General features: G+C 34.4%; 1 protein-coding gene and 1 long non-coding RNA gene across 7 annotated transcripts in view; one reads left to right on the top strand and one right to left on the bottom strand.

Annotated features, from left to right (window-relative positions):
* The window catches only part of Tau (tau-like protein), a 52502-nt gene that overhangs the window by 9501 nt on the left and 29044 nt on the right, over positions 1 to 13957 (bottom strand). For 3 of the 5 annotated variants that reach the window (XM_062668873.1, XM_062668874.1, XM_062668875.1), the window contains exon 1: positions 615 to 632. In XM_062668873.1, coding sequence (XP_062524857.1) covers positions 615 to 617 — 3 coding nt within the window. In that variant the 5' untranslated portion in view covers positions 618 to 632. 5 annotated transcript variants of the gene reach the window in all.
* Positions 7079 to 11239, top strand: LOC105842266 (uncharacterized). 2 transcript variants are annotated; one of them, XR_009973378.1, is made up of 3 exons: positions 7079 to 7231; positions 8861 to 9209; positions 9424 to 11239. It is a non-coding gene; the product is annotated as an uncharacterized LOC105842266 (long non-coding RNA). The 2 variants fall into 2 exon arrangements; XR_001139975.4 differs by having other exon boundaries at positions 7131 to 9209.

Genomic DNA, 13957 nt, shown 5'->3' with positions numbered 1-13957 from the left:
TTTTGTTATTTAAAAAACAGTACAAGAATAGACCTAAAGAATAACTACTTATAATAAAATACGATAAACATAGTTAAAAACTATAAAAAAAACTTCGTTTTCACAGCTAGCCAAACTAAAAATTAAATCCTCTGTACATTTGTAAATTTGTCAATGACGAGGGCTTTTATATGAAAATTACAATGATAGGTAATCCCATGTTAAATTCCGGTGTAATTTCCTGAAAAAATCAAAGCGATTGTTGTTGCAATGCTTTAAACCAAAGATAAAATAATAATATTGAGACCTGTAATAGAGCGGTAACAACATGAACGTTAGCAATTCTTGAAAAGTTATAAATGATAATTTATTTCACAAAAATGGTATTGAAACCTTATTTTCATTAGGACCATTACGTATGTAGGTATGACCTACTTTCGTGACCAAACTATAATAGAAATTTATTCATCGTTATTAGTTATTTTAAAATTATAAATTTTTATTGCATTATATAATATGGGTCAGTGATGCATGAAGACGCACATTACTAATAGGAGAGAAAGTCTGTTTCTGATTTATATATTATTTATTTTATGTTAGATTCGAACGAACAAGATATGCTGATTTGAACGTACCATTAAGATTTATAAACTGTCACAAAGTCGGCCATTAGGTCAGTTAGTCAGTTAGCTATTGTCGGCGGAAAAAATAGACACTCCTCACCATACCATACCATAAAACAAAAGAACGTTAGTTTCGGAAGGAAATATTTCACAGTGATTGTGAAGCATCGTGACAATGGCATATCCAAAAACCACTTTGTGGTAATAAATTATTAACCACACCGTTTGTTGTTGTTACTTTAAAAAATAAAGATTATTAAAGACAAAAACAAATATGGGCTTGTAAATTTTTAAGTACACATTCCTCAAAATTACCTTATCACACATTAAACCTTATGGCGGATTACTAATCATCAGATTTCATTATTAAAATAACTATTTTATATACTATGGAATACTATTATAATGAAAATTTCAATAACATATTATAAGGTATTTAAGTTTTTTTATCGCATAGTCTGGTGAACGAGCTCATATCATGTTAAGTGGTTAACAGTGTGAATTGACATTCAAACGTGAATATTATTACTTTGAAACATAAAGTCTAGGTCTAACGCCCATCAAAAGGTCTGGAACTAGCGTCATAACAGTCTAAACAGCCATCATCAGAATTTAGTCGAGCTTTTTTTTTATACCTACCTATGGTGATAGCCTTGAGAGGCTATATCAGCGTTACCGGACGAGTAGATGAGGACCCTACGGACCCTAGCAAGAGCAGTGCTTCGCAGAATCTACCACTGGGTGCGGAACGCGAGACTCGAAGACGCGAACTGAGAAGATCCGGCGAGAAACTCAGTGGGCTTTGTCTGTGGGTTAGTTTACTCGCCGAACCCTTCGTCGCAACTGATGGTTTCGACGAGTACGATAACCGGTGCTTGTAGTATCTACCTAAAAGCACTTTTAATGGATCGGGAGGATCCGAAGCGACATGTTTTGGGCAACGTCGACTGTTTACCATTTGGTCCGCAGGATCGGGAATGTAGTTACCGACGGCCACGATATGGGGCTTCTAGTGCCGTGCCGCTTTCGCGAAATGGCGCACTGATGTCGACTGCATATACATAATGATGGACTATAGGTCCAGGTCGTCTCGACCTACTGTTGCGACTTATTCATAGTGATGTTCTGATCTATCTTAACCCATTAATTCCTAGCCTAGTCTCAAAGACAATTAAAGTCAAACAGGCGGTTAATCTTAAAACATAAAGAAATGGATTTAACAAAACCGTCGGCTAGTCATAGGTACTAGGTTACTAGAACTGTTCAAACTTGTAGGTAGCATCCAATAGGTATCAGATATATTGACTGTGGTCGTTAAAAGCATCGTAAAATGGTGCCTGTTCAGGGTTTTATTGTAACTGAAATAGGACCGTGACACGCAAGCAGGCTTTTTTAGTGTAGCACGTTTCCATAAAGTCTTGAAACTTTAAAAAAAATCCCTGTTTAATGTCACGTATAAATTAGTATTCGTCGTAGCATTGTTTTCTGGCAAGATTTAGATTTCAATTTGGCGTCAACCCTAATATTTAAATTTAGCAGACTCTTCATTGTTTTCTACTGACATTTTATTGGAATTGTATGCACTGCAATGCCTTGAATATTTGCACTGAAGTTGTTCAAAAGTTTGAAGAGTATTCCTGTAACTATAACACATGTTGGTATTCAGTAAGCTTTGTACTAACTTGTTTTGAGTGAGGTAAACGTCCTCATCGCGTGATTCTAGTTTTACCGATCTAAGAAATTTACATGAAAAGGCTGTAGCATTTCGCCAGCCTTTATAGATAACCGATCATCAATACAATAACATTGCATGTCTGGCTGTTTATTGTCTTCGAGATTCGTGCATTTGACTAACATGGTACAGAAATCTGCAATCCGTCTAGCACTGACATAAATTGTGCATATTTATGATAGATTTATCAATAATAAAATTTATTTTGGCATTCTTTAACCATCGGTATGACTTTCTAAGGGTTGTTTAATCGATTATTTAAAAAATAAACATACTCAAAAGCTTCTCTTGTACGCTTATTACGGTTTTCAGACTTTCATGGCCATGATTTACACAGCTATGATAGCCGGCTTCAAACTTACAATGAAAGTCGAAAATTGAGTTCTTTCAGCCGGAAATTTAAGCAATTACCGTGAAAAGCTTTGAAAAACGATATATAGGTTCTAAACAATTTGACGAGTGATTTTTGTGCAGCTTTTTACGTTTTGCGGTCGTGCCAAGGTGACATCGATCGTAAGTCCTCTTACCCGGCTTGCATTATTTGCCTCCATATTTCTCGGGGCTTAACTTAAATTTTAAAATCTTCAAACAGTACAGTTTAACCAAAAATTCTTCACACGAGGTAATTTCTTATCTTGAAACTATAAAAAATAGTAAAAAGATTTGATCAGTCATATAACAACAAGTAGACTACGTTTTGCCATAGTGGTGCTTCGGTGTAAGGCTTCTATTTCTTGTGAGACAATGGTCCGATTCTGCGTGAACTACAAATACTTGCGTCTGCTGTGATACAATGAAACAATTACGACTATCAAGCGAAACATTTGGTAAAACCGTCTGACAAACGGTAAATTCCAACTGATTTAAACAATGACCTTAATTACTTCCGAATACGAATTTTCAAGACGCGGTCGTGGCTCGGTCTTCCTATTAAAAGGTATATTATATTCAAATCTCTGTACCTATAGGCCCTGGAGATGTATTTATGCCGGCGATCTTTTATATATATATATATATATATATTTCATACCTATATATATGGTAGCCTAAGGGGCTATTTCAGCTACGCGCGGATGAGTAGGTGAGCTCACGGGCTCAACCTGAGAGAATTTAAGCGCGATAAGGCCATGATAAGAGGGCTTTCGTGTCGCGCCGCTTTGTAGAAGTAGCGTTCAGACACTTCGTTAAGATACTTACGTATCGGTACTAATTTTAGGTCGTCGTGTAAATCTACATTCCTCACATACCACGGTGCTCCAACGGCTATCCTGCAGAAACAAGATTGGATGACCTGGAGAGAGTTAATGTGTGTACGGGCCGCGTGAGCTAACATTACACTTGCATAAGTCAAGACAGAACGTATGCAAGTTTTGTACAGTGTCACCTTGTTGTAAAGAGACAATTTACTTCGCTTGCAATTCATGGGGTAGAGTCGACCGAGTAGGAACGCGGCTAGGTCGCGTATTACATATATGCAATCTATATCAAAGTACTGAACACGGCAAACCCTGTCAACACATGCGAATGGTCAGTTTTGTTTTTCAAATTACAATACAAATCAGTTTGGTAGAAACATCGACCGATGACACTGAACTAAAAACTACATTTTGTGTATTATGTTTTCTCCCATTTTAAGAATAATCTTCTAAAGGTTTAAAAGTGATATCAATATCTTAGGATAACAGATCGAGGCGCTGCCATTTCTAATTCCCAACAAGATGTCCCCGTGGCTGGAATAACCAATGTGTAATAAAAACATGAACCCGCAAACATTATCACACACACAGTGCGAGAGCGGCACAGCCAAAGCCAGTTAAAGACGATTGGTATAATGAAAACTGGGTGTCATGGACAAATAAAATAAATACAAATAAATAAAATTGAAGTGTCACTTTGTAATATTAAAATAACCGCTTTTTACTCCATGCATATGATTGTATATATGGTATATGGTATACATATACCGAAATAACATTTTTTACAATTTTGTCTGTCTGTTTGTTCTGGCTAATCTCTGGAACGGCTGGATCGTTGACGGGACTTCCACTGGCAGACGGCTGATGAAATAAGAAGTATCTTAGGCTACTTCTATTTTTTTTTAAATCTAAAATTATTATAATATAAAGTAACGTTTTGTTAAATTCCACGCGAATGTAGTTGCGGGTACAGCTAGTTTAATATAAAACAACTGAGTTACCCCACTTCAAATGTAAACACGAATGAAACAACCAAACAAGTTCACAATTATACTATAAAATTTGAACCCACGCTAACAAAAATTAAAACACATCAGACTAATCTTAAGTCACATTGAGATATATTAAATCTGCTTACTTAAGAACTCAGAATAATCCTTACAATTAAGATTATAAGCATAAAATTATATTTCCAAGATTACGTCAATCACTTCTTCTTTGTGTTTACATGTAACGCAATAAGTACCTAATAAGTAATGGGTATGTCCGAATTTTTTTAAATTCAAAGTGCCTGTTGATAAATTTAATGATCCTTTCAAAAAATAAATTAATCTGCATGATACAACCATATCACTTTTTTTTTCATTAAGCGTTTAGACACTTGAAGACTACAGCAGCCCATTTATTGTATTTATGTGCTCTTGTTTCCTAGCAGAAAAATATATTTATAGAATCTCTCTCTGTCCTTCTCTATCTCTCCTTCTCTCCCTCTCACATACGCACAAATACATTCAATCACCTGGTATAATGTAACTATTAAAATACATATCAATTTACCAAAAAAAAACATGTACGTCAGCAATTACAATGACAGAAAATTCCTTTGTTCGTTCTTTAAAAACATCAAGAGAGGTGCCAGCACGTGCAAAATGCAGAAAGAAATTCCAGAATGTACTGCGAGAACAGCTAAAGAGCCAAAGAATCGTAAAAGCCGCTATTTCGTAACGCGATTGCAAGTCGTCACATTCAGACTTTTCGCATAGAGATTAAAATGTGAGAACAGAGATTGCGTTATGGAACTTATTATCACTACATAGTATAAAACAAAGTCGCTTTCTCTGTCCCTATATCCTTATGTATGCTTAAATCTTTAAAACTACGCAATTGATTTTGATGAGGTTTTTTTTAATAGATAGAGTGATTGAAGAGGAAGGTTTATATGTATAATAACATTCATTAAATAGTGGAGAAATCAATAATAAATTACAGTTTCCGAAGCGAAGCGAGGGCCGTCGCCCATGGATTTCAGCAATGCCAGGAGTATGAATACTATTTAGCTGACAGCCTTAACCAAGCTAACCAAGCACGATCAGCATTCTCGAGCTCTCCTGTTCCGTCCGCCCCACGAACGGCCAGTCTTCTACTATCTCTCGACCTGAGCGGTCGAGTCCTCTACCATCTCTCGACCTGAACGGTCAGTCTTCTGCCAACTCCCGACCTGAGCGGTCAAGTCTACTCCTATCCTCCGAACTGAGCGGTCGACTCCCAATTCTAAATCAGTGCGCGTGACTATCATCGGGCTTCCATAACTTTGTATTTCATTTTTTTAAATTTACGTAGCGAAACCCGCTATAACAGCTCCATCACCTTAGAAGGCCTGTCATTGTAGTAGTCACTGTAGTAGTGACAGGTGATATCAGAACAAAAACTAGATATTTTATGAATCGCACAGGGTGCTCGAGGAAAAATGAAGAGACAGTTGCTTCTGAATTGTATTTTCTAGGAATTTGGATAGAATGGGGCAAATGGAAAAAGTACAGTATTTTTATTGGATAAAAGGGTTGGGAACTTTGGGTACCGGGAGGATGTGAGCTTCCTTACAAAGTGACGTGAAGTTATTGGAATCAAGGGAAAGAAAAATTATGTGATACAGATTAGAGAAAGTTACTCTAAAGAAAACCGAACATGAATTGGAGACCGTTGTAAAATGCGACTTTGATAAGTTTTATGAATATTTTGATATGAATGTTCGCTCGGCATCTGGTGTAAAAGATAAAATATAAATAACAACTGAGAAAGACGTCAAAGTGGAATATTTGACGCCGCTATTCAGTATGACTGTTAACTTAGCAAGCTGAGCATTGAGATTATTGACAGTCATCATGAATGCATTATTATTGTCACCCAAGCTTACCGACACCAAGAGATCTAAGAAATCGCTGTACTTTTGTCGATTCAAAACACTTTTTTTTTTATTGCTTAGATGGGTGGACGAGCTCACAGCCTACCTGGTGTTAAATGGTTACTGGAGCCCATAGACATCTACAACGTAAATGCGCCTCCCACCTTGAGATATAAGTTCTAAGGTCTCAAGTATAGTTAGAACGGCTGCCCCACCCTTCAAACCGAAACGCATTATTGCTTCAAGGCAGAAATAGGCAGGGTGGTGGTACCTACCCGTGCGGACTCACAAGAGGTCCTGCCACCAGTAAAAATAGAAAAAGAGTAATAAATGCGGCATTTCTATTTTGCAATTCGGCGACTTGCGAATTCAGAAACACAATTATAACGTATGTTGTCCACTACCAAAAAAAATCCTATAAGATCTATCTATTCTAGGCGCTATGCTAGAAATTTACAGCTAGAATCGATTCAAGTTAAGTGCAAATCACAAACAGTTAACGTTAACAAATTACATGTTTTCCCAGAAAACATGTCAAGAACGAAACGTAAACAAGGAAATAATTTCACCATCTATACGACGTCAAACCTATTTATTTGTTTATATAAATATTCTGAAAGATCTGGATTCTTGTTATTTCCTACTCAGTTTATATTTAGTTGATTAGTACGTACTATAGTTTCAGTCCTCTATGTGCGTACAGATTTCGATGAATACAGGTCACAATTCGAACGCGTATAGTTCACAAGAAAATATTTGGCAGACACCGTGGCTCTCGGGAGTCACGCTCTTTAGGAGGGTGAGCTCGTAGTAAAATAATTTATGTATTCCAACGGTTCTATAAAATGATCGTTCGTGCTTTAAACATTTTTATAGAGAAGAAATCAAACCCGCAAAATTATAATTTGCGTAATTACTGGTAGTAGAACATCTTGTGAGTTCGCACGGGTGGGTACCACCGCCCTGTCTATTTCTGCCGTGAAGCAGTAATGCGCTTCAACTTGAAGGGTGGGGCAGCCGTTGTAACTATACTGAGACCTTAGAACTTATATCTCAAGGTGGGTGGCGCATTTACGCTGTAGATGTCTATGTACTCCAATAACCACTTAACACCAGGTGGGCTGTGAGCTCGTCCACCTATCTAAGCAATAAATAAAAAAGATATTTTTCAGCAATAACTACTGTTCATCTCTTTTAGTTAATCGTGTTTTAAAAGACGTAATTAAAATGTCACTGTGATCTTCCTGTATTATAGGCAGTTCAAGATCTAAATTACTTCTAAAAAACTGTCTGACGCTAAACCGTTAGAAAATTTAACCTGTTTTTGCGGTGAAAAAGTTAAATGCCACTTAGTTTAAGACAACGTGATACATAACATGTCTACTATGGCCGCAAATACAAAACTTTTATCACTTAAGATAATGTTGTTCACTATCTATGTTTGTATTACAGCGTCACGTATGTGTGAGTGAGTTTAAAGAAATGACGGTTTAATTATTACATTAGTGGATTAGGCGACAGAAAAAAAGTTCATTATGTTTGCTTTACAAAATACGAATATAAACGAACAAGACAAAATTAAATCATTTAGAATCGTCAGTTAAAAATCATAAGTAATCAATAAATAAAACTTCCTCGGAGTATGAATCCAATGGCATACTTTGTAGCAAAAAAGAAATTAAAGACTTAAATTGCCAATTTAAATAAACGGTTTTCACACTCCACTGGCAATTTCACTTAAAATTCATTTCCTAGTTATGTTTGCAAAGACGAACTATGATACTTGAGTTTGAATTTCAGGTCTCATATCCCAATGCTAAATAGTGAAAATTTTTATTATATTTGTTTTTATTTCATAAATAGCGCATAGAGCATAGAGCTCACGGCTTACCTGGTGGTTACCAGACCCTTAAATATCGCACCATGCATGGCGCCATCCATCTTAAGATTTGTGGTTAAAGTCTCAATTCGTCTTCTCGCATTAAAACTGTATAATCTAAAAACTTACTCATTTTACAGGAGAGTGTTTTAAAAATGTTAGTTAAATAAATGTTAAAAGCTTAAACATTTATTTTTTATTTTGGAACGAAGTTCCTTATTTTACTTATTACGTTATCTGTCTTTTAAAGTAAGATAAAATTATGTATTAATTTTGTAATAGTAGTCAAAACATAGGTACCTAAACTAAAAAGAAAAAAAAACTAAAACTAAACTACGCTCTTTTGACAGTATTTATGAGAAAAATACTGGTGATACCAAATGATTCCGTATAACTCAATTTCGAATATTTTTGGAAATTGTACACTTTTAATGTGAAAAGACGAATTGTGTTGCATGCATTACGGCCGTCGCACTCTTCAAGCCGTAACGAACAATTGATACGTAAAACGATTTCCCCGGATTTTAATTTTAGTTATATTTTATTCAGAGATTTGAGATGTCCAAGACGTATGTCATAAAAATCATGTAAATAACATAGAAGCCAGCACACGTATATAATAAATCACAATGTTTAAAATGAAGAGCGGTGAGGGTGAACGAGGTACTGGCGTCACAGCGCTCAGCGTCAGACGACGAGTGACGTGGTCACAGATAGAGTTTTTCTTGCCAAGTGACTCAGACTTTATATAAAACGGAGCAGAAATCTAAAGCATTGTACACTTCACATCAAACCGCCGAGTCGAATTGACCGATTGTTTAAATAATAATCTTAATGTTTGTAAACGGTGAAGAACAAATCACACAACGATTAAAACACATACATTTGGATACAAACAGTAAGTTGCGTTGTTGTTTATTTAGAGTTTTTCATTGAAATAACGAAATATGAAATATATTTCTATTAGATAGTTTCAGTAGTAATCTAAATTCTTTGGTTAAATCGTAAACTTTTAAAACTGATTATTGTACTAGTTATGTATTAATTAAAGATCTCTAAATGGTAGAACTAAGCTTGGAAAAAGTTAAATGTCTTTTTTGTTTTTGAATCAGGCAGTATGCAGCCAAAAGCCGAGGTTCCTCCCATGTGTCCAAAAAGCAAGCTTCCGTTGTTGCACCTCACTCCTTCAGGTGGTCAGAAGAAAATCGAGGGCGCAACACCTCAAAGCAAGTCTAATCCTTGGCTACTGAAGCCTCCGCTGGACATCCCTCCCACGCCGCCTCCACAATCGAAAGTTCAACACCACGAGTTCTTTCCGTAAGGAATAGGGTATTTTTCTACTCGAGACGTTAGAATAAAAGTATTGTTATAAATGGCAGCATGCCATTTTGTCAGAACACGGGCTTTTTGGAGTCGTACAAAAATATGCCACGATGTATACATAACTATGTACGTATATCGTTGAAGACGAATCGAGAGAAAACTTCGGCGTCACTCGATTTGCGTCAGTTTTCGGTAAATTGTGGTATGGTGATAAGTTTTATTAAAGATTGCTGTAACTATCGTAATGTGAACTTATCGATGACGATAGTAATCGATAAGAGAATATGTGATTAGATATACAGTGTGTTATTGTCTGTAATTGGAGCAGCTGTATTGTTTATTGTTAATGTAGTACATAATATCTATTTTTTAAGTGATAGTAAGAACTTTTTCATCTTGTCTAAATAGATCTCTGTTGTATTTAATGTTTGTGACTGAAACAGTTCTTCCGATGTAAATATCGTGTTTTACTTCGCAATTAAATATATTATACAAAAAAATATATATATTTAATTTCAATTTAGTTCCATCCAAAATATATCGTTATTTTCGCCTCCAAAAATAAGAATAACAACATTTGAATAAGTCATAATTTCGGTTTCCGTGACAACGACATTCAAATAACATTAGCACGCAAACAAATATGCGACGTACATCGTCGTACAATTAGAAGAAAGCATGTAATGTAACTCAATTTATTACAAAAATAAATATGGGTCAATGACTTTAACACGAATATAATTTAAAGGTTAATTATGACGATAAAAACATTAAATCCTAATTTATTATATTAGATTAGTTTGATAAAAAATTAAAATAATTTAACATGTGGACATAATCAAGAAAATACAGGAAAATAAAGGAACAGTCTTAGATTAATTAACACATTTTAGTAATGCTGACTACAATTACTTCACAATGCCAATCTCGTCAAGCGATAGACAAAGGCCTTCCGTTCCACGCTACGATTCTATTCATTTATTCGGATGTGACGTACTTTTTCCATTACGTTCCCTACGTGAAAGAACGAATCGATTTTTTTTTGATAGAAAAAATACATATTTCATTGTCCATCTTATGGTAGTGTAGGGGAATGATACTCTGCCCCGCTTAGCTTACTATGCAGTTATTGTGCATATAGTAATGAGCAGCATACGTTAGTCAGTCAGCGGTCAACGTGCAGCGATCCACCGCGGTCGCTGAGGCAAGTAAACATGTAATTATAAGTAATGTTTTATTGACCGCTCCCTCGAGGTTTAAGGAGGAGAGCGCACCCGCCTCCCTCCTCTGTCTTCTCCCAATAAACCTCACAGTAGCTTTTGCCTAATTATAAGTAAAACTACATAGTATTAACACATTAAATGTCTTAACAAAGGCATGATCCCACGGGTCTTTCTCTTCCAAATAATATTGCGACCTTAATTGCCATACTTTTATTTTTTTAACGAATACATACACGTCATGTTATGTTGCCTAGTTTTCATTGAGAGCAAATCTACTTTTAACTAAATTTTGTATTTTTTTCTCGATGATGACTAAAGTATGTTTGTAGGCTAGGTCTAAAATATATTTTTAAAGAATCAAAATAAATGAGATAATAATAAACATGTTTGTTTGTTTTAATATAATGGTTTAAACATTAACTGGTTCTATTATCGGCATTATACTTCAATTATTAGGATGGACCTTTGATTTACGATTAAATTTGTAGTGTAATAAAAGGCAAGTCATTTTAATGAGTTTATATTACATACTAATGTGGGTTATTTTGTAGGTGAATAGTGCTGACTCAAAATTTCAGATTAGGCTTTCGTCAGGCGTCCAAAAATAGTTTTTCAGAATTATGATTGTTACAATTATTAATTAATTAATTATAATTTAACGTTATACTGACTGGTCGGGGCAGTGCGCCGAGGGTCATGAGGTCTATCCCCAGATCGGACAAACATTTAATTTTATGTGATGAACAGGTTTGTTTGCTCTTTGTCTGGATGTCATCATATATCAGTACATATATTCATATATATGTACATACGTAATTAAACATATATAAGTATGTATGTCAATCTCCGATAGCCATAACACAGGAAATCCTAATTCAGGGCCGCATGACCGTGCGTGATTTGTTCCCAGTTTAAAAGTTTAAATTATTAAAAATGTACAATAACAATTTTTTTAATTAAACATATACAAATTGTATTCAAGTTGATATCTTGAATAAAATTACAAAGAAAGGGGTGAGTATTTACGTTTTCGTTCGGTATTCACTGCTGAGTCACGAAAGACGTTGATGACTAACGTAATTGTAAAACACCTGTTCCTTTTAATTTAAAGATTCACAAAATGAGTGTAGGTATACGGAGTTACATCGGTGTGACAGCGCAAGGTCAATGACGTGTATTTTCCCAATTCTAATTTAAACTAGAGATCCCGCAGTAGTCGAAATTCGACTATAATCAATTGGAATTGTAAGTTTGTACACTATTATGATTGTATTTTGTACTTCTATAATCACAAGTTTCGCCAAGACTACACTATAAAAAATCTTAACAAATACAGACAATATTTAATCTATTCTCAATTTGACAACAGACGTCAAGAACAAAAGCTTGGCAATAAATAGTATGCATGCGTGTGTGCGTCAAATACATGGTATGGAGTGTGTGTAATGTTTTCTTGATTGATTTAATGTATCTTTTATACATTATTTAAAAAAAAATTAGCATTTTGCACTTCTTCTCTATATTCTCTATAAGTGTGGAAAATTTCATACTCCTCCGTCCGCGCAATTTTCGTAAAAAGGGATACAAAGTTTTTGCTTCACGTATTAATATGTAGATGAATTTGTACAAAGAGTGAGAAATAAAAGTACATCATCGTAATCGCTTGAATTTCTCCGAACTCAAATATTTTTTTACATTCAAAATAGAGTTTCAATACCGTTACTGAAGGGCTTTGTTTAATTTTTTTTTTCGTGCGTTCCAATAAAATGTGGTACGTTTAATTTTAGAATGAAATGGTCACCCACGTTGTGTTCATAAACAATTTTAGAATAAAGCCGGTGATCAAACGAAAATATACTTTAAAAGAACGCCCTATTAAAATCCAATGTATTAAAATTAATTTATTTATGATTAAATGTTTTAACTAAAACACAAACGAACGAAGAAATAACAAAAAAAGACTCATTACCGCTAAGTTCACTAAAATTATTTACCCCGAATTTAAATAGTTTAGTTACACTAGAATAGATAGAATACTTTAAAAGATAATAGATATACTTTAAAAGAAGGCCCAATTAAATCCAATGTATTAAAATTAATTTATTTACGATGAAATGTTTTAACTAAAACACAAACGAACGACGAAATAACAAAAAAAGACTCATTACCGCTAAGTTCACTAAAATTATTTACCCCGAATTTAAATAGTTTAGTTACACTACAATAGAGATAGGACATTAGATATTTTTCAAGAAGTCTCTTATACTATGATACCGTTTCGTAGGTAAAAGTGAAAGATAAAATAGCTGTCCTGATTATCTTTAATTGTTATAAGTAGATAAGATACAATTTAAATTTATATTATCTACTCGATTTTAAAATGGATTCACTTCTCACGTTGTTTCATTCAAATTTTTAGGGAAACAATAGTTACAATAAATTTTATTACCAACTATTGTAAATACGTTCTTCTTCAAAATATTAACGACTTCATAGATCCGGTTGTCTTGATGATAGTGGTTTTCTGAGATATAACTTATGAAGAAGCAACATAACATTTTTTGTGGCCTTTTTTTGACGTTCCAAATTATCTATTTTATCTTATGTTGAGGTCATAATTACTTCTAAGTAACTTCTAAGTAATTATTTTCTAATGGAACTGGAGACTTGAAATTATAAAGAACACAGAAATCTTCCATTTGTACTCATTCTAGAGCTACAACTATGAAGGTAATTTTTTAAAACCCATCGCTAAAGATGTGTGAATATTTATTTCATCACAATTATGTTCCAAATGTTTCAAGATTGTTCATTATTTTTTTCTTTTTTTTATTGCTAATATGGGTGGACGAGCTTACAGCCCACCTGGTGTCAAGTGGTTACTGGAGCCCATAGACATCCAGAACGTAAATGCGCCACCCAACTTGAGATATAAGTTCTAAGGTCTCAAGTATAGTTACATAATAAAATATTCTTCAAAAGAACTAAAATGGGACAAGTTTCAATCTTCTTTTGGATACCGATTTTAATACCCGCTTTGAATATCATAATAATATTTCACAGGATTTTTATTTATATAGTATTACAATGTTTCTATTAA

The sequence above is a fragment of the Bombyx mori genome, chromosome 6 (genome assembly GCF_030269925.1).
Source record: "Bombyx mori chromosome 6, ASM3026992v2".
Taxonomy (NCBI): domain Eukaryota; kingdom Metazoa; phylum Arthropoda; class Insecta; order Lepidoptera; family Bombycidae; genus Bombyx; species Bombyx mori.
The sequence above is the reverse complement of the archived record's forward strand: the minus strand, read 5'-3'. Positions and strand labels throughout refer to the sequence as shown.